This window comes from Bidens hawaiensis, unplaced genomic scaffold, assembly GCF_021521415.1.
Source record: "Bidens hawaiensis isolate Kalapana, Puna unplaced genomic scaffold, B.hawaiensis_p1.1 tig00020431_1, whole genome shotgun sequence".
NCBI classification, from domain to species: domain Eukaryota; kingdom Viridiplantae; phylum Streptophyta; class Magnoliopsida; order Asterales; family Asteraceae; genus Bidens; species Bidens hawaiensis.
The window spans coordinates 152,347-177,400 of NW_027493117.1; the positions used below are offsets into that span (position 1 = coordinate 152,347).

The 25,054-nt window shown below is 36.7% G+C and overlaps 2 protein-coding genes across 3 annotated transcripts; one reads left to right on the top strand and one right to left on the bottom strand.

The window, feature by feature from the left end:
- Nucleotides 1-2,323: 2,323 nt before the first annotated feature.
- On the top strand, nucleotides 2,324-5,542 carry LOC143560710 (putative HVA22-like protein g). 2 transcript variants are annotated; one of them, XM_077048951.1, is made up of 7 exons: nucleotides 2,324-2,359; nucleotides 3,637-3,677; nucleotides 3,771-3,869; nucleotides 3,949-4,005; nucleotides 4,070-4,133; nucleotides 4,204-4,425; nucleotides 5,053-5,542. In XM_077048951.1, the coding sequence occupies exons 2-7, from the start codon at nucleotides 3,646-3,648 to the stop codon at nucleotides 5,413-5,415; spliced, it is 837 nt and encodes a 278-aa protein (XP_076905066.1). In that variant the 5' UTR covers nucleotides 2,324-2,359; nucleotides 3,637-3,645; the 3' UTR covers nucleotides 5,416-5,542. The 2 variants fall into 2 exon arrangements, with proteins under 2 accessions (XP_076905066.1, XP_076905067.1); XM_077048952.1 differs by having other exon boundaries at nucleotides 2,332-2,354.
- A 14,741-nt stretch (nucleotides 5,543-20,283) lies between these two features.
- Nucleotides 20,284-23,298, bottom strand: LOC143560722 (uncharacterized). The gene is made up of 3 exons (XM_077048962.1): nucleotides 23,294-23,298; nucleotides 22,457-23,215; nucleotides 20,284-20,329 (listed from the first exon to the last, which is right to left on the bottom strand). The coding sequence occupies exons 1-3, from the start codon at nucleotides 23,296-23,298 to the stop codon at nucleotides 20,284-20,286; spliced, it is 810 nt and encodes a 269-aa protein (XP_076905077.1).
- Between the last annotated feature and the right edge of the window lie 1,756 nt (nucleotides 23,299-25,054).

The following is a 25,054-nucleotide window of genomic DNA, read 5'->3' on the forward strand; positions in this document are numbered from 1 at the left end:
TAATTGTATGTGTGTAGGTTATAGGATGTGTATGTTAATGTTGGATTTGTAGTGTAGGATTGTGTATGTTTTGTAAGGTTATGCATAGAGTATGGTTACATAAGCATGACTATGGTTGTGTATGTATGGTCACATATTAGACACACTTGTGTTTTAGTGTAAGGTTACACAGCATAAGTTGTTTGTGTAGGGTTATGCATATTTTGAATACATTAATAGTGGAGATGGTTGTGTGGTGTAGTGTATGTAATGAATACACTACACAACCATATTCATGCTTATGTAACCATGCTTACGCGTAATGTAGGATGGTTCTGTTTTGTGCAATGTATATGTATTATCTCCGTTGTGTAGGATGTGTAGGATGGCATTGTATGGTTTATATCATGTTATAATATTTGTATTTTCTTTTATATAAACAGCCGAAATAAAATTTTGCGTTTTTAGAGATTTGTAGAAATAATGGTAGATGGCATTGTGGGATACAAGATTAGTTGCATGATAACGAGGGAATTGTCAGCTTGAATGCTAGTTACCTACACAGAATATTATCATGGTTATTGATTACGTAGGAATAGTATGTAACTAAGAAACAAAATGATTATAGGATAAAAATTAAAATTAAAAACCTTAAACTTGCATACAATACACTTCCTTTTGCCAACATGAGTAATAATGTTAATTTTGATTTCGTTATCTGGCACGACCCGGTCACGGGAACAACGATATAGTCCTTCAAAAAACTCTTTTTAACCTATTAAAACTAGTTATTCTAATTTATTTCAGAAAACTAATAATAATTCGAATCGTTTGAAGTATTTGTAATGTTTTAAAGATTATAAAACTAACAAAAAACGCATTAATAAAAGAATAAAAATACGGTTGAATAATTTTAAAAAAATAAATGAAGATCTTAAGCAAATAATGTATAAAATTTGTTTTTTAAAATAAAATAACAAACCAAATAATATATTAATAAAAGAGTAAAATATGAAGAACAATCTTTTTTCACAATTGGTATAGTATAAAATTTTTTGATTTGATATTATGTTATATACAATTTCTATAAATTAGATAAATATTTTTTAGATCTAAATAACAACTAAATATATTTAATAAAAAATAATTTGAAACCTTCAAACAAATTAATACTTACCAGAATAAAATAATTCAGTCTTTACCATTATGCCATTTTCAATTAATATGATGTATTATTGAACTCAACCCTATATATATATAGGGATTATATATAGGATTTCTCACACTTCTCACACTAATATGATGTATCAATTGAACTCAACCCTATATATATTTGGTAAGGTTAAAATAAAAATCCACTTGAGTTGTGAAAATTCTAGAAACCCACTTTCAACCACATGTTTTTAATTAAAGGTTGAAACTTATGGTTCACAATTAAAGTTAATAAAAAATGTGAAAGTAATATAATTTTTTCTCTCTCCTGAAAACATATATAAAAATTAGTAAAAAAATGTTAAAAAATAGCAAAACAATTTTTTTTGATTTTTTGTATTAAATGTAACAACATATATTACATGTGCAAAAAAAAAAAAAACAAAAAAAACCGATGTTACATAGGGTTTTCACAACTCAAATGAGTTTTCATTCTCTCTCTCTCTATATATATATATGATGCTGAGAATCAAATTTCCAATAGATGAAGTCTTTCTGATTTAAATAAAATCAATTTATATACACGTAGTATAGATATTTATATACACGTAGTATAGATATAAGCATAGATGTAATCATTTTTTCATATACAATATGTACTTATTTGCTTTAGTTATAACTATATTATTTGGATCATCTCGTGTGTTATACGGGCTCTAAAGATAGAACATGTATATAACACACACACACACACACAAATTAGTTATTAATAAATGGTAAAAGAGTCGATCCAAGTCAAACTCAAGCTTGAAAAAGTACTTATAAGCCAAGATCAAACTTTAGAAATAAAAATCAAAACAAGCTAAGCTCAAACTCTATGTAAATTAAACAAGCCAAACAACCTCTATGTAAGTTATTTAAAACCCAAAGGGTGAACCACAAAGAGCGAGATAAAACATTTAAAGTTTAAACTACACACAAAACCACCATTCCTTTCCTTGTAATTATTATTATTATTATTATTATTATTATTATTATTATTCTCTCTCCTCCCTCAAACGTCGCAACGGTTCGCCGTCGCGTAACGGCGGCGGGGCCTCACCTTGTCCTCCTTCCTTCTTTCTAGTACTCCATTACAATTACAAGCACCTTTACATCTCACTTACTTACTTACTTACTTACCAGCACACACTCTTCCTTCACTCACATCTAATCTCTAACTCGTACGGTACATTCTCACTCACTTGTTTATTACAATTCAATTCGTCTCGGTTATTTGTTAAACCTTGTTATGAATTAATCGTTACATTGTGCTATGCTACTTGTTATTATGATGTTAATGGCGAGTTCATGTAGCCGTTACAGATCTCTAGGTTTTTTTTATCAATGCTAGGTATTTTGTTTTAATTTAACTTCAGTTTGATTATTATTTTGTTCTATGAGTTTGATTTTGTTTAGATTAGGTTGCAGTGTATAATTAGTAAGCCGATTTTATCTCAGAATGTGTTGAGATTTGAGAATGACTCTTATTAGTTTGTTACTGCACAGTTTTTTGGTTTATCAGTGTATTATATGTTGCTTGTTGATGATAATTTAGAAGAGTGATTAAATTTAATTGTTTATTGGGGCTAATTAGCTTGAATTTACAGTGCTACACATAGGTGTGTTGCCGAGCCAGAGCTTGGTTCGTTTTGACTTACAAGAGCTCGAGCTTGGTTCATTTTGACTTACGAGGGATCGACTGCTCGAGCTCGGCTCTTTTTGACTTACGAGGGCTCGAGCTTGGTTCGTTTTGACTTACGGGAGCTCGGGCTTGGTTCGTTTTGACTTACGAGAGCTCGGGCTTGGTTCGTTTTGACTTACGAGAGCTCGGCTTGGTTCGTTTTGACTTACGAGAGCTCGGGCTCAGCTCAGCTCGTTTTGAGCTATTTTTTGAAAGCGCGAGCTTGGCTTGTGAGTCAGTCGTTTTTTCAAGCTTGAGCTTGTTTCGGGCTTGGCTTGTTTATTATTTACTTATTAATTTATTAATTTATATAGATTGTTTTATTATTTTTATATATTTTTGAGAAAACCTTAGCGAGCCTAAGCTCGGCTTGAGCTCGTGTGTGGTACCTTAAAGGAGCCAGAGCTCGGCTCTAGCATCTGCTGTGCAGTGTGAAAGTAATACATACAAGTCCAAAAGAGTTAAAACTTAAAACTACATTAGGCTCATTAAGGCTTAACGAGCCTAAACAATTTTTCCATACAAGGCTCGAGTTCAGTCTTTTTAACCTAACGGGCTTTTATTTGAGGCTCGGGCTCGATAATGTTTGGCTTGTTTTGAGCTTTTTATTGATATAATCTTGAGTAGTGAGCGAGTCGGCTTGTTAGCACTCTTAGTTACACATTATTCTAGTCAGTTGAAAGTTCTTATATCTGACTGGATTTGTTATTTATACATTAGTGCAAAGATGTATAACACTATGCAGGTTTTAATCTGTGTTTTGTGTTTGTTGTTTCTGATAGGTTTACAAGATGATTGGATCGTTTCTTACCAGAGGGCTTGTGTATGTTAACCAAAACTTCTTTTCTTTTTTCGGTTTTGAAAATTCTAATTCACTTTAACTAATAGTAAAACCAATTAATTACATTACATGTAGGATGTTCTTTGGGTATGCATATCCAGCCTATGAATGCTTCAAATCTGTGGAGAAAAACAAGCCTGATATCGAGCAACTTCGCTTTTGGTGTCAATACTGGTATTACTACAATGGTGTATATATTAATATTTAATATTGCTATGTTTGTACTTGTAACCTTAAAAATGTTTCATTTCAGGATCTTGGTTGCTGTTCTAACTGTTTGTGAACGAATTGGTGACACATTTATTTCATGGTATAAACATATATTATACGATTACAGTTTATTATTTTTTTTTACATTTTCTTGTTATGTGAAGGATCCCAATGTATAGTGAAGCAAAGCTGGCATTTTACATATACTTGTGGTACCCCAAAACAAAGGTGAGTTTTGCATATACTTTTTTATTTTTTATGTTTGTCACTTATTATCGATGTTTTTATATCATTTCAGGGAACATCATATGTTTATGATTCCTTCTTTCAACCATATGTTTCAAAACATGAAACCGAAATAGACCGTAATTTGTCTGAACTGAGAACAATGGCGGGAGACATGACAATTATGTACTGGCAGAGAACCGCAAGTTATATTCAAACGAGAACTTTAGATATTATACAATATGTTGCTTCACAGTCGACACCAAAACCGGCACCAAAACCACGACCCCCTCAGGTATTTTAACTTGATTTAAAACTTAGGATTAATTTCATATCTATCCTTACAAGCCTGAAAATTTTTATATATACCCAACTTTAGTGAATTTTCACATAATGACCATTCTACCTCCTTTTATTATATTTGTTTAGACTCTATTTTTTATTTGGATTTTGATCGACATCGACAATAAGCAAGCAAACCAAACTGTTGTCTCTTCTCTTGTGTTCTCTTGAGTCTTGATGGCAGATAATTGAATCATTAAATCTGTATGTTTGAATCAGATAACCGAACCAGGCATAATTGCATGATAATCAAATGATAAGCAATCTGAAAAAAGAATATTAAATGGGTAAAAAAATTTAAGCTAACAGTGCGTAAGTAAAAAAATTTCTAAGTTAAAGATGGACATATAAAATTTTAAAGTTTTAGAAAATAAGAGTAAAATGATCATGTATAAAGTAAGTTGTTTTTAACGATTTTGGTATGTTTGATATTTTAACCACTTTGTAAGGGCATACATGATATTTTTAGTTTTGTATGGGTATATGATATTTTCTAGAGGTATATATGAAATTGCCTCTAAAACTTATTTGCGTTTATTTATTAAACATAAGCGTCTTAAATGATAACTTGAAATTACAGCCACAGAAACCTGTGAAGGCTCAACAACAGGAGACCAAAGTGCCACCATCACCTGCTGCCAGCTCATCATCATCCTCGTCATCATCAAATTCGGGTTCCGATGCAGTGGAAATCCAATCAGATGCTGGAAAGGGACAGGTGGCGACCGTGCCAGCTGTCACGAAAGCACAAAAAGCAAGTACGACAGAAGACCTAGCTGTGACTGCAGAGCTTCAAACTGCTGCTGAGCCCGAGAAGAAACAGATTGAGCCTGCGGGTTCGTCTTCAAATTTGAGCACGGCTAAGTCACTTAAAGAGATTATGATGGAAGAGCCGGTGCGGGTTACACGGGCTAGGTTGAGGAAAGCAAGCTCACTTCAGTGAATGAAGGTGATTGATTATAAGTCCACTTTGTGTTATGTGTTTATAAAAACTGCAAGTGTTTTGGCAGTAGAGATGGATGTATGGATATACTTGATATATTGATGTTATACATGTTTCTTTATTTGCCATATAGCTGGGAGTTTGTTTATATCTGTTGTTTTTTTTTGAAAAAAAAAATTGTTCTTAAGGGCATTGTGTTAGATTACATTTAATGCTCTCACATTCTCTTTGAAGATGTGGATAATTTTCAATGGGAATTTAGTGGTATTATAAGTGTATTTTAACTTTGTGCCTTATGTGTTGGACAACAAAAGATATTAGAGTTAATTACGCAAATAGTTCATGTGGTATCTTAAAAGTAGCACATTTGGTTGTCATTCTGTAACATTTTTGGACAAATTATCTCAAGAAAATTTAACTTGAAGGAATTCCTTCTAGTAAAGAATTAGCATTCCTTCTACATGATTAAGAATTTCAATCAAAAGGATAGTAATCTCCTCTCTCGATGTTATCGGCTGCTGCCACTACCATCACACCCTCTGTGACCGCCATCATGTTTTTTTAAACGGCAAGATTTTGTTAAAAAATAAAACCATCTAATATGAAACTAGACAGGACGAAACGGAGATACAAACGGAATCAGAAAAACCACCTCTAAAAACAAGTACAAGACTTGAAAAGAGAAACGCGCGACAAAAAGCAAAAGAAAAGAAGGTCGAAAGGGACCACCATCGTGTTATCATCGCCTCTCATATTGTCGACGCCATCACTACCAAATTTCAATGTCTTTAACTAGTATTTTCCTGGCGTGCGGGTCTGGAAAATTCAGGCGGTGGTAAAACCCAAACGTTGATATGGTAAGTCGACGCGATTTCGGTCGGTTTCGGTTACGCGCGTTATTGTATCGAAACTAAGACAACAATAAAACAAAAAAATATATAAAAATTGGGTGGACCAATGGCGTGGCGTCGGTCGGTATAACTCAATCATTGGTAAAACCCGACAATTATTGATCCCAGGCGTTGAGGTGGTTGAGTCTATGCGAAATCAGTCACTTTTCGTCATGTTCGTTACGGTATCGGAACTAAAAAAACAAAAATCAGCATTCGGTCGGTTTTCATTACGGTACTGGAACTAAAGCAAAACGCGGCGAGTCTACGCAAATTCAGTCGGTTCCGTTGCCTTCGACACGATACCTGTCACACCCCGACCAATGAAGGCGGAAACGTCGAGGCGCGACATGATTGCTCATTGCACAATGACACTATAAAGTTACAATATTTAAACAACTCATTTAAATCCATATCATCATAAATAACACAACAATTGTTCATACAAAATGCCAAATAGATAGATAAACAAATAACTTGTTCTTTTATTTTCTAATATCCTAAAACCAAGATAATAAGTTTCTTCAAGTAATCCAATCAAGCTAACATCAAACCTGTAACATTGCATAAAACAGAGTTTGTCAACACGAAGGTTGGTGAGCAATTTTCATAGTTTTGGACAATAAGTATATAGTATGAAATCCACAACTAGTATATGAAAACAATAAATAATAGCAACAATTTGGATAATAAAACTGTCAACAAGAATACATTGACGAACCGTCAATAAGAATACATTGACGACAATAATGAAATCGTCAATAAGAATACATTGACGACACCTTTCTATATGGGGATACCATATATACTCGGAATTAACGTATGATCATACTTTGATGAGGCTACCCGCCTTAGCATTCAAGAATTTGCACATAATCATGTAAAGCATATAACACCAAATCGAGAATTTATTTAAGTAAACATATACAATACGTGTTGTGGTTTAAGACTCAAGTATAAATCATTTGAATTTGAATAAGTATGCAATGCCACCCCCAAAACGAAAGATGGAAAACGGGGGATGAAAAAGTACTCACATTAACAAGTAATTTGAAAGATAGTGTCGTGAATAATCGGAGGGATCGGTTTAACGAGCAAGACCTATATTAAACGGTTCTTGTGTTAGTAGGTAGTCTTGGAAGGGTTTAAAATAAAATACATGACAAATAAAGTAAATAAATAAAGTTTAGGATTTAAAATGTAAATATTTGAGAAATTAAAGAAACGAGTTTTGTAAAATAAGTTTACTCGAAACCGGGTCTCGGTATTCTATTCATTAGTTTTTTTCATTTTTTTACTCAACCTATGTTAAGTAATAGTGTGGGTTAAAATGCGATATTGCAAAACCCTTGGTTATAAGAATACCAAAACGAGGTTTAAACGAGTGTTCGGGTTTGTCGGTTCGAGACTTAATAATTGACCAAGCTCACAGTTAACTTCCCAAAATAATAAATGTTATGAGATAACTCAATACAATCAAAATAGACTTAACCAAGTATGTAGTTCTATTGTGAAGAACCTTAACGTTCGTTAAGCGAGTATACGACCTTATCGGTTCGAACTTGTTATAAGATCAAGTTGGTTACTGACATGCCAAGTATGTTTAGAAATTAACTAAAATTGATTTAAAATATAATCGTGAAGAAAAATATGAGTTTTGGTGGCTAAAAACACACTTGTGTGTCTTAAGCGAGTGAACTCGGTTTAGTTCGGTTTTTGGTTCGGTCCTTGACTCGGAATAAGACCGAGGATGGTTACCACATACCCAATTACCATGGAACTTGTAAAATAACTTATAAATAATAATACTCAAGTTTTACATTCAAAAAGTTAACAATAATGCTTTTAAACAAAAGTTCGGTTTTTGGTTCGGTTCTTAACTCGGGATGAAACCGAGGCTAGTCACCACATACCCAATACCATGGAACTTGACAAATATGAACAATAAACTAAAATATGTAGAAGTTAAGCAAGTATAACAAGTTATTGGTTAGATTTGTTAAATATATAAACAAGGACTACAAAGTCCTCCATGTAACCTTGCCTTACTAGCCCGACATTTCAACCGGCCAAGACCGGAGAAATGAAAGACCGAAGGTAAACAAGGAGTGTATATTATATATATGTTGTAACATCAAGCTTTAAGTATTGAGAAGTTAGTTAAAATGAAATATTAGCTTATGAAGAATAACCTTAGAATTCAAGAATTTGAAAGAGAAATGAAGAAATGAGCAAGCACAAATGAAGAAGATGGGTGTGTATATATAGGGTAAGTTGAATGGGTCTTTCATAAAGGGTGTTTCATGAAAATGGGTTGGTTATAGATCCAAGAAAGCACAAACTACAAATGGGTCTTTCAAGTCTCCATTTTGGTAGTTTTAGTCCCTGGAGTTCGTTTTGAGCGTTTTCGGGGAATTTTAAGAACCGAAAAGGGTGTTTTTTTTATCCAACAACTATAAAACAAATATTTAACATACAATTCATCATTTTGATAATATCGAAAGGTTCGGGATACAAAACGGATCGGGTTTACATTAAAAATACAAGTATAAAATAACCTGAAATTGACAAATGTCACAATACCCTAACTAAAACAAAAACAAAATTCACGTTAAGTAGGTTTTAATTACGTTCATTACGTTTATTACGGGTCGAAAATTAAAAAAAAAAAAAACTAGGGCGCTGTGAAGTGACCCAATAGAGGCTTTGTGGCACCAAACTTATAAATTATTATATATAATAATAGATTTACAACACAAATATAGTTGTTCTGTCAATTAGATGTACCAAATGTTACAATCTTTTTATCAGGTTGCAATTAATCAAATTTCAATATTTTTAACAAATTCCAATAGTTTAACATTTTAATTCCTTTAAATCTTAATTCTTTGTTAAATTCAAACTCCTTAAAAAATTATTTGAACTAAAGGGCTCATGCTTAACAAAATATTTAGGATATTGATAACTTAGGACTTAGGATAGCTTATAATTTAAGATCATCGTAATGAAACTAAAGTGTTTTCGATTTTTTTTTATTATTTTCAATTCAAAAGATATACACAAACAATAAGTATAAAGCTCCTAATTATTTAAATAGTACAACACTTTTCATGACCTAAGCATTGTTCGAATTGGATGGATTGGACTTGTTAAATAAATAAGAAAACAAAAGCAGCATGATTATGCATACAACATGACTTCATTTTATTATAATGGAGTAAGTAGAACACCTATTTAAATACAAAACTATCTTCCTAAATTCTCAACCACAACACCATCTATAGACTTATGAAAGTCGTACCCCACCTTACACTTTCTCATGGCACACCACACTTCTTTATCACGACCAGAAGCTTGGGAGGACATTCACATTAAAAAACCCAAGAAGCAAAGATGGGTATGGCGCACGATTACAAACGTTTTCGGTTGCAAGAAGATTGATCGTTCAGATGTCGTGGACCCCACAACGACCCCTACTCGCTATTCAAAATTGGGACCTTCATCTCACTTGTCCATCACATCATCACCGTTGTTGTTGCACCCGTCTCTTCGCTCTCCAATTAAACGACGCTATGGGTAAAGAAAAAGAGATGTTTTTTTAATTGCGTTGTGTATTTGTACGTTTGGTTGTTAAATTGGATGGTGATCAAAGTGTTATTGATATTCAAAAGGTTTTGTTATACACCACTTGAGTATTTACTTTTTTTCCGCTCGTATCAATTCTAGTCAAGTTTGTGTAGAAAAATTGTAACATGGTAAAAATGTCCTTTAACTATAACAAAATAAAAATAAGAGTTAATTGCGGTTTACTTCTATGTGGTTTACAAGTGGGAACAACTTGTGTCCCTGGGCTTTGCATCCATGCAGATTGCGTCCCCCTTGTCTATCTCCCTCCAAATTCAAAAGGCTCTAACCAATTCCCAATTCTTATGCGCAATAATTAACATCACTTTATTATATTAAAAACCATATGTAATCATTACAAACTATAGTTACCGTTAGTTACATACAAAGTTGATCAGAAAACAATAAAGTTGTTCAACAAAAAACAATGATCCTGGAAAAACCTTAATCAACTCCACAATTAGACATAATTAGGCATAAATAGTATTTCGAAACCACCTACTAAATCCTATCTTCGTTGCCTCCTTGGTCATACCGGATGTCGAACCTCATGTAGTTATTGCACTAGTCAAGAGTAATTAACTACACTAATCAAGATTAATCTTACTTGTCACAATTTGTGTTTCAACTTTCAACGGTGTCGTTGATTGACAATGACATTTGAGCAGCAACAGTGGGTGTACGGTGGTGAGCAACGATGGTGGGTGTATGATGGTGTTGAAGCTAACAGGGAAGGAGCGTGTATGGTGGTAAGTAGCTGCCTTGGCACGTAGGAGATGAAGGGAAAGCATATAGACGCAAATGGTCTGACAAGGTGAATATGAAGGATTGAGTCGGGTTGGGGTTTTGATATATTGTAAAATGATGAGATTTTCCTTTCAACTGGCAGAGTAAGATACGGAAAGTTGACTGAGGGACTCAAACTTATCCCGTCCGACAACCACAAAGATGCAAACTGCTCAATTTTTGAAAAGGGGATGCAAGTGGTTCTTGCTCGTAAACCACAGGAACATAAGCTGCAGTTAATTCTTAAAATAATGTACATAACATTTTGAATACTAGGTGCACTATCTAATGCATATTTAATCCGTTTATATCTTTTTAGGATAAATTAGACTGGAATGTATAGTTGTATAGAGAGGTGATGGCAACTCCCTACCTAAAATAACATAAACAAGACCATAGTATTTACCTAATTATTTATGAGGCGACTAATTACCTTAAGAAAAGTTAAAAGGGAGATTCAATTAAAGCAGCCGTATTTTTTGTTTAATAATTGGTTTGTCTAACTCTTGGATCACAAATTCCTTCATTTTGACTCCATATTTTAACTTTAAAAGATTTTTCTCTGATTTTTTATAAATTTAAACAGTGATTTACGAATCTTAAGCTACAAAAGAAACATACAAACAACTAAAATAATTTTGGGAAAACAATAATTGACGAAATCAAGGAATATCCGAATATAAGTCTAATAATTGGACCAAACCATCGTGACTGTTTGTCACATGATTCGGCCCATCAAGACCGTTCCATCCAATGGTCCCATAATTCCTATCATAGGCCAAGTAATGATCATTTGAAATTTGAATATTTTGTGTCATGTTTACCATACTAAAGTGGTTTAGTAATTAAAAGTAACAAGGTTGGGTATTTAGGCTTTATGATGGGGTGTCATATTTCACCTCCCTCACTATCTCTCTTACCTCGATGCTTTCTCTTTCTATTATAATTTTATCCTTAAACCATCTTACAGCCATGGAAATACTTGTCTTTCTCATCCCCAGTTAGCATAATATTTTGCTTAGCTTATTAGTATGGTACAAATCAATAATGCATAAGCCTACACATATAGGATATATCATTCGGCAGCACCTTCGACGCACCCGAATTGGGGTCATTTTAGGGAGTGTTCCCACAGGTACGGCATCTTCATATCACCTGACCATCACGTTACCCCATCCTGCATCGCTAGTGATACGGTAGCATATATGGTTCAACAATATGCAAATTTTGGAGGTTATCAGGAGCGAATTGAAAATATCAATTTGCACGTTTCATATGTGATGATCATAGTCAATGCAGGTGGGCAAATATCACATATTAAACAAATGTACCATGTCTCACTACTTTAAATTATCCACTCTGTTTTGAAAATCAACTTACACTTTTTTCTTCTTGTCTGGCATTTTGCATGAAGGGATCTGTCCCCAGCTATACGAGAAATGTTGAGCATAGAACGTACCTTACAACTAAAGAAAAATGTGTTTTTTAGTATATAACATAGAGCACAACTGTTGGAATTATGAACGGTTCGGGTTAATCAATACGGCCAACCGGGTTATGACCCGTGAGAGTTACACCGTGAGGTAACGAGCCATTGACCCTCTTAAGTTAGTTAACCAGGTTAGATACTTTAACGAGATGAAATTACATGAAGCGAGCTTTGGAACAAGAAGTGGACTTGTTGGCCAATTAGGTTTATAACTAACTAAGTTGGTTAAACCTAATGATAGGTTATATAAACACATGATGTTTTATTAACCCTAAGCCAATTAACAAGTCCTTAATCCTTTCTTGCACCACCTAGCCGCCGTCCGCCTGCCTTCCGCCGCTGCACAGCCGCCACTGCTCCACGGCCGCTGTCCACCGCCGCTGCCAGCCATTCCCGCCGCCTGCCGTTGCCGCTATCTGCCTCCGCGCTGACTGCCGCAGCGCCTGTCTGCCGTCCGCACACCACCACCGCTGCAGGGTTGCCGTCGTGCACCGCACTGTTGGTCGTTGGATCTCGTTGTGTCACCTAGCTCGGTTCGTTAGCCTTCGGCGTCTCAACCGGTTAATTATTAACCGAGGTAAACTTAAATATATTGTTAATTATATATTTAGTGTTTTGACTTGTACTCGTATTGTCTGTAACCGGATCCTGTCGGGTTTAGTTTTCGATGCTGATTAATTATATATAAATTCCGCTGCGTATAGTTAATAATTAATATGATTAATTATTATTTGTCACGTTTATTGAACCGGATTTAATAAACAAAATTTTAACTGATCACCACTGAAACCCAACAGTGGTATCAGAGCCTTGGTTACAACATACAAGTCGAATCCGGTGTTTCCACCGGTTCTACATCATAAACTTCAAGGTAGTTGACATTTTTGATCGAGATAAAATATTAGGGCAATTTTAGTTTGGTCAAAATTTTATTTATTTTATTTGACCAAAATATTGCCCGACTTATTTTTCGTTGAATATGTAAATCTGGCCCGACCTTGTTTGTTTGGTTGAATGATTTTATTTTGGCCATATGGATGGTTCAAAAGTTGTATTTAGTTTTGGTTTTATTTTATGGTTTTTGGCCACTTTGATGGTTCAAAATTGTAATAAATAGGGTTTAGTTTTTCATTACTTGTATTAGTGTAATTTTGTAATGAAAAAGACCTGAAGGAAACGAGGACGAGGACGAGCTCATGGAGTTCTTGAAGTCAGTGGGAGTTGCCAAAGATGACGGGATGCACCAAAAGTCCATCCTTGTGGTTGTTTTGTGTTGTGACCCCTTGACCCGATTGATCTTGCTAATAGGCTCTAGCAAGATCAATCACTAATCTTGGTCATTTAAGATTTACATATTCTGTTTGCTATTTTGGTTGCTGGCTTGATTATAATAGGATTATAATACCACCAACCTAATACCAAATATATTAAAATAAATTAACCAATCAAGTTTTTCAAAATTAAACTAAATTTAATTTTCCATAACTAATAACTTAATAGGTAAAACTATTAACTTAAAATTGGTTGGTATTATCGCGACAAACTTAGTTTTAAAGGTTATATAAAACTAAGTATCCTGAGAGATGAAAGGGTTCATTAAGTTGTCTCGATCAATAAAGTAAAACTGGACTTTTACTCTATTCGGTAATATTTAAAATTAATCCCAATTTAAATCAATAGTCTATGCCATCCTACTATAAGTCACACTTGAGGCATACTGCGAAACTTCAAGTGTTTGGAGCTACAACACCGCACTTGATTTCTAGCATATCCCTTCAAGGTGAAAGGGTTTCATTGACACATCCGGCTCTTTCACAAGTGACTATACTAGGGCGACTATTACTTTACTCTTTTGTTACATGCTACAGTTGTCTGGAGACTAAGGTGGGCATAGATGAGGCTAAACGTATCTACTTAGCCAAACGTTGTCTTAATAGGCCTCATAAACGAGAGTTGTGCTCTATCCACAATTGGCAATCGTTGTCTATCTGCCTAACCACTTACTAATGTTGTGTGCTACAGCTGCCATTAGTAACTGGAAGCCAGATTCTCAAGTTCCTATTTACTAATGTCATTGGGCCATTAATAATAGGATTAAAACATCGAAAATACTAATAAAATTTACTTTTGCTTAATTGAACAGATGTCTACTGATAATAACTCCTCATTCACCCTCAAGGCTATCCTTGAGAAAGAAAAGTTGAATGGCACCAACTTTCTTGAGTGGCACCGCAACTTTGGACTTGTTCTCAAGATGGCAAAGAAGCACTATGTTCTCGATGGACCTGTTCCAACCGAACCTGAAAACAATACTGCTGATGTTAGGAGGGTTCTTGACAAACATATGGACGACTTTGCTGAAGTCGCTTGTATCATGCTAGCCATCATGTCTTACGAGCTTGCTAAAGGCTTGGAAGATTTTGGTGCCTATGAGATGCTTGAGCAACTCAAGGGCATGTTCCAGAAACAAGCCTGTCAAGAACGTTATGACACCATGAAGCAGCTCATCAGTTGCAGAATGGAACAGGGATCACCTGTTAGTGCGCATGTCGTCAAGATGAAAGGGTACATCGAACAACTAAGGAAACTTGATTATCCCCTGTCAGATGAAATGGCAGCGTTTCATCCTGAACTCTTTTCCCAGATCTTACGACCAGTTCGTAATGAATTTCAACATGAATGGCTGGGTGAAGACAGTGCCGGAGCTTCATGGAATGCTCAAGACGGCTGAGATGAATATTCCCGCTAAAAATAATCAAGTTCTTATGGTTCGATCTGCTGGTGTTGTCAAGCCTAAACCCAAAAACCGGGGTCATAATGGTAAAGACAAGAAGAAGGTTACTGTTGCTGCTAGGAATGCCACCAACACTAACAAAGGTGTTGCAAAGGTACCACCGCCGCCTCCTGAGGAGCACCAGTGCTACAAGTGCAACAAAATGAGACACTGGAAACGTAACTGTCCTGACTACCTTGCTGAGTTGAAAAGGCAGAGGACCTATGGTGACAGCTCCTCTAAAGGTATTTCTATATATGTTATTGAACTTTTCACTGTCTCTAGCAACACATGGGTATTTGATACCGGATGTGGTTACCACATCGTTAATGTCTTACAGGAGCCTGAAAACTGGAAGAAGCTGAAACAAGGCAGCATGGAACTCATCGTTGGTGATGGGAAAAGAGTCCCAGTTCTTGCAACTGTCACATATCGTTTTGCTTGTCCGTCTGGCCTTGTAGTTACTTTGGATAACTGTTTGTTTGCACCTGGTTTGACCAGAAACATTATTTCAGTTTCTTTACTATTTGAACAAGGATTTAAGTACGTTTTTAATAGTAATGCTATTTCTGCCTACTTGAATGATATCTTTTATTTTGAGGCTAAACCTCGAAATGGTATTTATGAGGTTGATGTTCAAATAAACAATAATGTATATAATCTTTCTAAACGTATCAGATCTGGCATCAATGATACATTTCTATGGCATTGCCAACTTGGCCACATAAGCAAAACACGAGTTAAGAGACTCCAATCCGAAGGGATTCTTGAATCCACAAGACCGGACTCTTTTGATGACTGCGAATCCTGCTTAGCTGGCAAACTCGCAAAAGGCTCATTCACTCATAAGAATGAACGAGCAAAGGATTTGCTTGGCATCATACATACTGATGTATGCGGTCCCTTCAGAACCATGTCTAGGAATCATGAGAGATACTTCGTTTCTTTTATTGACGATTACAGTCGATATGCCTATGTGTATCTCATGAAACACAAGCATGAAACCTTTGAAAAGTTTAAAGAGTTTCAAAACGAAGTGGAAAACCAACCCGGGAAAACCATCAAAATGCTTCGATCAGATCGAGGCGGAGAGTATCTCAGCTCAGAATTCATACATCATCTGAAAGAGCGTGGAATTGTTTCACAGCTCACTTCACTCGGCACACCCCAACACAATGGCGTGAGCGAGAGGAGAAATCGAACCTTGCTAAACATGGTCCGATCAATGATGTGTAGAACTAACTTGCCTCACTCCTTTTGGAGCTTTGCCCTTTTGACCACCGCCCGCATTGTCAATCTGGCTCCAACTTAAAAGGTAAGCAAACTCCAAATGAGATATGTCATGGGCGAAAACCCAATTTGTCTTTCCTTAGAGTATGGGGATGTGATGCTTATGTCACTAGTGATTCTGACGATAAGCTCGATCCTCGTGGCGTAAAAGTTATTTTCGTCGGATACTATAACCAAAGCGGATATTATTTCTTCCATCCTGATACAAATGTGATTTCTATCAACAGGAAGGGCCACTTTCTCGAGAAGGAAACTCTCGATCGAGGAACTGGAGATAATATTGTCGATCTTGAAGAAATTCAAGAACTACAAACTACCGCTGAGAAAGTTGGAACGTCTGATCAACAAGTTGTTGTTGCTGATACATCGGACCTGAACACAAGCGTTCGCAGAAGTAATAAGACTCGCGTACCAAACTCTAAATACCTATGGCATATAGATGGTCCCGAGGTCCTCTTAGTAGCTGAGTTAAGCGACGAACCTACTAATTACAAATCGGCTATCTTAGATCCGGAATCTGAGAAATGGCAAGATGCGATGAACGCCGACATGCAATAATTGCTTGACAATCAAGTCTGGAACTTGGTTGATCTACCCCCTGAGTGTCGGGCAGTAGGGAGCAAGTGGATTTTCAAGAAGAAAACCGACATGCATGGAAATGTGCAGACTTATAAAGCACGGCTAGTCGCGAAAGGTTTTACTCAAACTCAGGGCATTGACTATGATGAAACCTTCTCGCCCGTTGCTATGACTAAGTCGAAAAGGATATTACTTTCCAAATCCGCGTACTATGACTATGAGATATGGCAAATGGATGTCAAAACTGCTTTTCTTAATGGACATCTTTTTGAAGATGTCTATATGGTTCAGCCTGAAGGTTTTGTTTCCTAAATATCCTAACAGGGTGTGCAAACTGAATAAGTCTATTTATGGACTTAAACAGGCATCTCGCAGCTGGAATCTTCATTTTGATGAGAAAATCAAAGAGTTTGGTTTTATCAAAAATGAAGATGAGCCTTGTGTTTACAGAAAGGCTAGTGGGAGCACTATATCATTTCTCATCCTGTATGTGGATGATATACTGATCATTGGAAACAACATCCCTATGCTTAAGGAAGTTAAGAACTGGCTGGGCTCTTGTTTCGCAATGAAAGATTTTGGTGAAGTTGCTTATATTCTAGGAATTAAGATCTACTGAGATAGCTCTAAGCAGCTTCTACGGCTGAGTCAAAGTACATACATAGACAAAGTAATGGCACGCTTCTCTATGGATAACTCTAAGAAAGGAGCTCTCCCCATGGCTAAAGGAACCGTGTTGAACAAATCGCAGTCTCCGGCAACGGACATTGAAACTAAGCACATGCAAGCAATTCCATATGCTTCAGCGACTGGTTCTATCATGTATGCTATGTTATGTACTAGACCTGACGTCTCGTATGCACTGAGCATGACTAGTCGTTTTCAGCAGAACCTTGGCATTGCCCACTGGACTGCTGTGAAGAACATTCTGAGGTACCTGAAAAGGACGAAAGACATGTTCTTGGTGTTTGGAGGAGTGGAAGAAGAACTCACTGTAAGGTGGTACACTGATGCTAGCTTTCAGACTGACTGAGATGATTCTCGCTCGCAATCAGGATATGTATTCACTTTCAACGGAGGAGCTGTTTACTGGAAAAGCTCCAAGCAGAGTGTGGTGGCGGATTCTACCACTGAATCAGAATACATAGCTGCATCAGATGCTGCTTGGATGAAGAAGTTCATCGCTGATCTCGATGTGGTTCCCAGTATACATAAACCAATCGAGGTGTTCTGTGATAACACAGGTGCTATTGCTTAGGCCAAAGAGCCCAGGTCTCATCATAGAGCCAAGAACATTCTAAGGAAGTTCCATCTCATTCGGGAAATAATGGAACGAGGAGACATCATAATAAGCAAGACACAGATCAAAACCTAGCTGACCCGTTCACTAAACCGATGACTCAGGACAAGCATGATCATCATAGAGATGCTATCGGTCTTAGATTAGCTAGTAGTTTGTTTTGATTTAGTATTTGGATGTGTGAACATTTAAACAGTTATACTTTTGAGTTCTCTTTTGATTTAATGGTTAAATGCAAATGTTGAATAATATAACTGTGTTCGATTTTAATACGTTTAATCCATGAATATTGTATTCTAAATTATCCGTAGTCGGTCAGACTCGTGGGAACGACTCTGAATTAAGACTATTCTGACTTTGGACTCAAGGAGTTGACTTCCAAACTCACAGACTTCGTTATGAATGACGTTGGATGTAACTCGCATCAAATCATCTTCATGGATCTTAGTCATAAGATGTTTTGATACTGGTATACTATTTTAGTATCCTTAGACCTGAGATACATATTAGAACTTTCGTTTACTAAAGGCTATTCTTTGATCAGTGTCAACCGCTGTCGCGTAACTGCCAACTATAAAGGCATTGGTTGGGAATAATCTGAAGTTCAATGGGAGTTGTATGTAATCTAGATGGGATTCTGTACTCTTACATGATATGTAACAGTTAGACATCTTGGCGCCCTCGTTGATTCAAACTGATAAAGTGTGAGGCCTCACCCACACTAACTGTGTGTTTGATTGGACCACTTTGACTCTTGATCGAGAAATATAATGATTGAACGACATATGAAATTGAACCTGATCCATGTCTCATTGTTCAATTGATGTCTAATACAGAAAGGATAGATGACAACGATTACCATAAATTCGTTATCTTGCAAAAGTGTATTCCAAGATTATTTTGGTTAATGAATTTAAAATGTTATAACTTGTCGGGGGCAGCTATGTGTAGCTAGAGCACCGCTGGCTGTCAATATTGAGCTACTTAACCAGAAACCGTCCAAGTGGGAGACTGTTGGAATTATGAACGGTTTGGGTTAATCAATACGGCCAACCGGGTTATGACCCGTGAGAGTTACACCGTGAGGTAACGAGCCATTGACCCTCTTAAGTTAGTTAACCGGGTTAGATACTTTAACGAGATGAAATTACATGGAGCGGGCTTTGGAACAAGAAGTGGACTTGTTGGCCCATTAGGTTTATAACTAACTAAGTTGGTTAAACCTAATGATAGGTAATATAAACACATGATGTTTTATTAACCCTAAGCCAATTAACAAGTCCTTAATCCTTTCTTGCACCACCTAGCCGCCGTCCGCCTGCCTTCCGCCGCTGCACAGTCGCCATTGCTCCATGGCCGCTGTCCACCGCCGCTTCCAGCCGTTCCCGCCGCCTGCCGCTGCCGCTGTCTGCCTCTGCGCTGACTGCCGCAGCGCCTGTCTGCTGTCCGCACACCACCACCGCTGCTGGGTTGCCGTCGTGCACCGCACCGTTGGTCGTTGGATATCGTTGTGTCACCTAGCTCGGTTCGTTAGCCTTCGGTGTCTCAACCGGTTAATTATTAACCGAGGTAAACTTAAATATATTGTTAATTATATATTTAGTGTTTTGACTCGTACTCGTATTGTCTGTAACCGGATCCTGTCGAGTTTAGTTTTTGGTGCTGATTAATTATATATATATTCCGCCGCGTATAGTTAATATTTAATGTGATTAATTATTATTTGCCACGTTTATTGAACCGGATTTAATAAACAAAATTTTAGACCCAACAACAACAACAACAACAACAACAACAAAAAGAATTCTTTGAGAGAAGATCAATGTATAATTGAACCCATTTTTATTGTTACAATAGCTCACTTTTGTAAGACATTTTGATAATCTGTAAAAACTAACACCTAATTCACATGAACGGTAACAACTTATGATTAATTTGCTTATAGAATGAAAATGAATAAAAATTCAAACCAACATGGTTTATGTAAAACTCTATTAATCTTGGTTGCCACCCTCTACAAAACCATGAGACATTCCAAAAATAAAGTTGTATTAGTCTAGAATTAACCTCAACTTGTGGTCCTTAGTCAAAGTTGATTAAAGTAGGATAAGACGCCAAAAACTTATGGGTATTGATGCTAGCTTGTGTCCCGTTGTTGGGGTGTCACATTTTGTCCTTTCTTCCTAAATGCCATCAACGCCAATACATTAACTTACTATAAAAGATTATGTTATATTTCTTTGTTACCATTAACTTAAGAGTTAATTGTATATTCTGTCCATTACTCTATATATTCCGTTCAGAAATTTTAAATATGAATAACCAGTTTCACTTTTTAGTTGAAAACTAAATCCAAAATATTTTGTTACTTTTTTTTTAACAGCAAAGACATGAAACTCGGGATCGATCACCCTGACAAATGGGTCGCCATTCCACCCGAATAGCAAAAGGTGATGACCTAGCCCACGCACCCACCCACCCAGGATTTTGATAAGAAAAAAGAGTATTCGGAGAGTCATGAACATACTTAGCTAAATACGTGTTTTGGTCTCCTTACGAATTTATGTGTGAGACATATCTCTTCACCATGAGTGATAAGTCATCAGTCACACCTTCTATATATAGATGATGAAATGAGTTGAGCAAGACACCTGAAAATGGTACTTCTGCTGCGGCTGTTGTACCTAGAGAGACAAACGAGTTTACCCGGGTGGCTTGAAATCCGTTTTAAGTGACTTCTGTTAAACAAAAATCCTCAACCTATCACCTGCTTTGTTTTGGCTTTCATTTGTTTATGTAATTCTGTTTTCTTAGTCATTTCCATGTAATCTGTTGTTAATGTATTTTCGTTTCCTTTGCATTTTGTATCATAATCTGTTTTTAAGTGGAAATTCAAAGTTTATTTTTACCCATTAGTTTTGTGAATGGTGATTTTACAAATATTTCCTATAGCACAGACAAAGGTGTGATACTCTTAGGTTGACATAGTAAGAGAATGAAAGTGGCCATTAATGTTACACATCGCATTACCTAATGATCATTTACTAGTCTCATCAATGAGACCGTGACCATATCTTCCATTAAATGTCAACCACTTCAGTGTCCTTTTTCTTGAAAAACATTAATTTACTGTTTTTCTGTGTAGAAGGTTGCTAGCAAGTTGATAATTCCTTTGTTTCTTGAATAATATTTTTTTTGAACGGCCAACAAAAATAGAATACGTAAGTATTCTGTACAAGGTGATCTAATGACAAAAGGCCACTGCCACCTGACCCAACATATTTGCAAATCAATTTACTTATTTGAACCATAAAAAATAATTATATTTGCAAACTCACATCTATATTTGACCTTAAAAATAATTTATAAAGATTGAATTTTTTTTTCAGATTAACAATTTATCATTAAAATCAAAACGATTACAATAAAGTGGCAGGCAAACGGGCAACAAGCTGCGCCGCAACCCCCTTTTGAATAGCAAAACCAATTCTACTAAAAACAAAGCGTTAGGTCGTAGGAGACGACAATGTACCATAAACGATACGCTGAACCATGTTTAGAAAATTCACGGCCTCCGGGGCCAGAAACCCAAATGTATCAAAAGCAAAAGGGAGAAACACGTGTTGATTTTCTAAACAGGCTTTCTCGTGTTTGGCAACTTTGCCCGATTCGGCGTTCAACGCAGCCTGACCCACAACAAATCCGCGGTCCCTGAGCCCGACAAGAGAAGACCCTCCTGTAAGGTCCACACAAGCGTGTTTCCCCTTGCCCACCCAAACACAAGAATATCAGCTGGTCGTAACGTGGACCTCCCTTCGAGCGGATCTGTAAGAAAGTTAACTGGGGCCTCCTTTTTTGCAGAAATCCCTGCCCGTTTAAGAACATCGCACAGAACATCCCTAACCAAATCATGCCTATATTTAAAACCGGGTAATTCTTTGCAATGCACCGCATGGTCTCCAAAGGAATCCAAACAGACTTTGCGGCAAACTGGGCAAGGCTCATCAATCGGAAACATAGGGATTATTAACCGGTACTTAAGGATAGCCCGGTACTCCAACCCCGACATGTGTTGGCCTAATCCTTCAATAGGGATGACCGTTAGAAAATCCTGACCCTGATGAGCTCGAAGGCATTCAAACACCGCTTTTTGGCGAGGAGATAGATCAAAATTCGCTTCTAAACTCTGGACGATTCCACTAAATAAGGCACTCGCCAAAGCATGTTGGGCTTTAGGGGGGGTGTCCTTATTAGAGAACCCGCTAAGATAAAAATCGGGAAGTGAAGTACGTAAACGATCTATCGCACACCCGTAATCAGTGTTCAACCCATCAATACCACATCCCCGAAGAATGTGGTCCTGCAAACTCCATGATTGTGCTCTCGAAGCCACAAAAGCATATGTAGATACATCCCTGGCCGAACATAAACCTAACCCCCCAAAACGGGTCGAAAGAGATGCCAACCTCCATTGGAAATCCCCGAAGAAAGGCCCCCGACAAACCACGATGTCCTCAATCGCCCCTCGAAGGCCATTATCAAAAATAGAAACAGCTTCCTCCACGTACATAGGTTGGCACGTTATTAAGCCAAACAACAGCTTTGCGACCCCCATACATGAGCGAAGCAAAAGAAGCTCACATTGAGGGTCTCGAAGCCTTGGGAGATAACTCATCAATTCCACACCTCTAGATGCCCTTTTCACAGCCAAACTACTGATAAACCCCACATCCCGACTTGCAGCGCCACCAAGGAGATTCACACCATGTACTGGCCTTCCAATCCCGCAAGGGAACAACCCCTCCCGCACCTTTTCCCCATTGCACATTGGCCAAAATAATTCTGTTTTCTTAATGTTTAATTCAAGACCCAACCGAGGGCCCTCGGCCCTGATAATATATAATGCATTAGCCACCTCTTTAGAGTCCCCGATAATCGTACCATCATCCAAGTACCAAGCATGGAAAAGAAACTTGCAACGATCTCTGATTCGGTGAACAAGTGGATGCAAAACTAAGGCAAAGAGAAGAGCCCCAAGAGGGTCCCCCTGCTGAACCCCAGTGGTGGACCTAATGTAAGCATCCCCCACATATAACCTAGCCGATTGAATCTACCCATAAGGAAATAGAAGGACATCGACTACGTACCTCATGTAGAAGGGCTGTCCTATCGACTAAGTTGAAGGCATTAGAGAAATCAACGGTAAGCATAGCCAATGACCCATCCGAGTGAAACTGATTTAAAAACCTTTCGCGCTATGAAGCACGGCCTCTGCCCCACTAGGGACTCCCACCCCAAATTAAAAGTCACAGAGGTATTTAGCAATCTCCTTCCCGACACCCCTCATAGCCACCTTAGAGACCAATCTCCTCCAAATGGCCCCTACAGCAATAGGTCTAATCCCATTGTCCGGTTTAAGCAATGACATAAGGGGGGCAGACGCAACAAACTCTGCCAACACACTAGGGCACCTTCTCCCCAACAAATAAATTAACAACCACAAAAATAGCCTTGAGCAAACTATCCGTAAAATGTGTTGGGCTCTCAATCCGTCCCGCCTACACGAAGTCCCTTTAGGAAAGTCCCTTTATAAATCAATTCATATTTCCACCCTATTGAAATTCTTAATTTATCAGGACATACACCATTAATGGTTTCAACAAACAAACAAATACCAAACTATTTTACTCTCTTTTTCCTTCTTAAAACCGAAAAGTCAATTTTTTTTTGTTTGTATGTTGTATTATTCATGATTAAACATTCAATAAATACGTTTTTTAATATGGGTTAGTATACTTAAAATATGGTTTAATATATGATTTGTAAGTTGTTTTATACTTTCAACCTAGCTAACATAAGTTAACTGAATTGGGTTATTGAAACACTTATATGATTATCATTGTATATATATGCATATTTTGACCCCATAATATATTTTGTTGAAATTTTGATTACCTGACTTGATAAAAAAGTTTCTCGGATATCCGAAAACTAAGACAATGTGACAACGATAATAAACATTTTAGGGTCCGCCACTGGCTAGAAGTGTCTAGACATGTTAACGTCACTGATGTTGCATAATTTGCGTACTTGGATAATAAATTCGATCAATGATGCAAACCTGTAATCTTGATTTCAATCTTGGTTTCTTTAACAATTGCCTAGATTAATCTTTGAATCGTGAATCACTTTCAGATAAACCTGTTATCGGGTTACACGCAGTGATTTAAAGGATAAGACAGAGATTTTTTGTAAATGAAATTGGATTTTGATGATTCTATGTGATGATGAAGAACCAGAGAGAAGTAACCGTTTTCTTTGTTCTATATATTCGATCAAGTCACAACCTACCGGGAATAATAAAATATCAATTATTATTATTCACTTCCCTTATGAGCCCAAATAGATTAACTAAAAGCCCATTTAACATTACACTTAAGCCCAAGTATAAAATTGAATAACAAAGCCTAAATAACATTATTGTTAAACGAGCCCGCACTCCCGCGTCACCTAACTCGTTTAATCTCCAATGTTATTTTCTCGATCGAAAAGTTAATCCAATAACAATAAAATAACCAACAACTGGTCACTACCATATGAATTCACTACGTACTATCTCTTTATTCTTTAAAATATTTAATCCTTTGCCATTATTCTATTTGTTGTTCGGGACATCTCCTGTACCTCCGGACTAACATTAGTTTGGGCGATTCTTTTCAAAACTAATGAATTATTACTAAAGACTATGGAGCTTTGATTATTGATTATCTTGCAGTCATGGCTTCAGTGTTTAGGATGTATTGTGCAGTTACCCTAAGAGACCTAATTAATGCGTACACTAGTGAAGGTGTTTGGTCTCTTGGGTGGTTAGCACTTAGCAGTAAGAGAATGAGCAATGGCCAATGTTA

Bases quoted from the DNA above. Each gene is read 5' to 3' on its own strand.
- LOC143560710 (XM_077048951.1), top strand. From the start codon at position 3,646: ATGATTGGATCGTTTCTTACCAGAGGGCTTGT. The intron at 4,006-4,069 runs GTATAAACATAT...TGTTATGTGAAG, and splicing joins GGTGACACATTTATTTCATG to GATCCCAATGTATAGTGAAG. The intron at 4,426-5,052 runs GTATTTTAACTT...TTGAAATTACAG, and splicing joins CAAAACCACGACCCCCTCAG to CCACAGAAACCTGTGAAGGC.
- LOC143560722 (XM_077048962.1), bottom strand. The intron at 20,330-22,456 runs GTGTGCGATAGA...GATGGCATTTAG, and splicing joins GGGTTGAACACTGATTACGG to GAAGAAAGGACAAAATGTGA.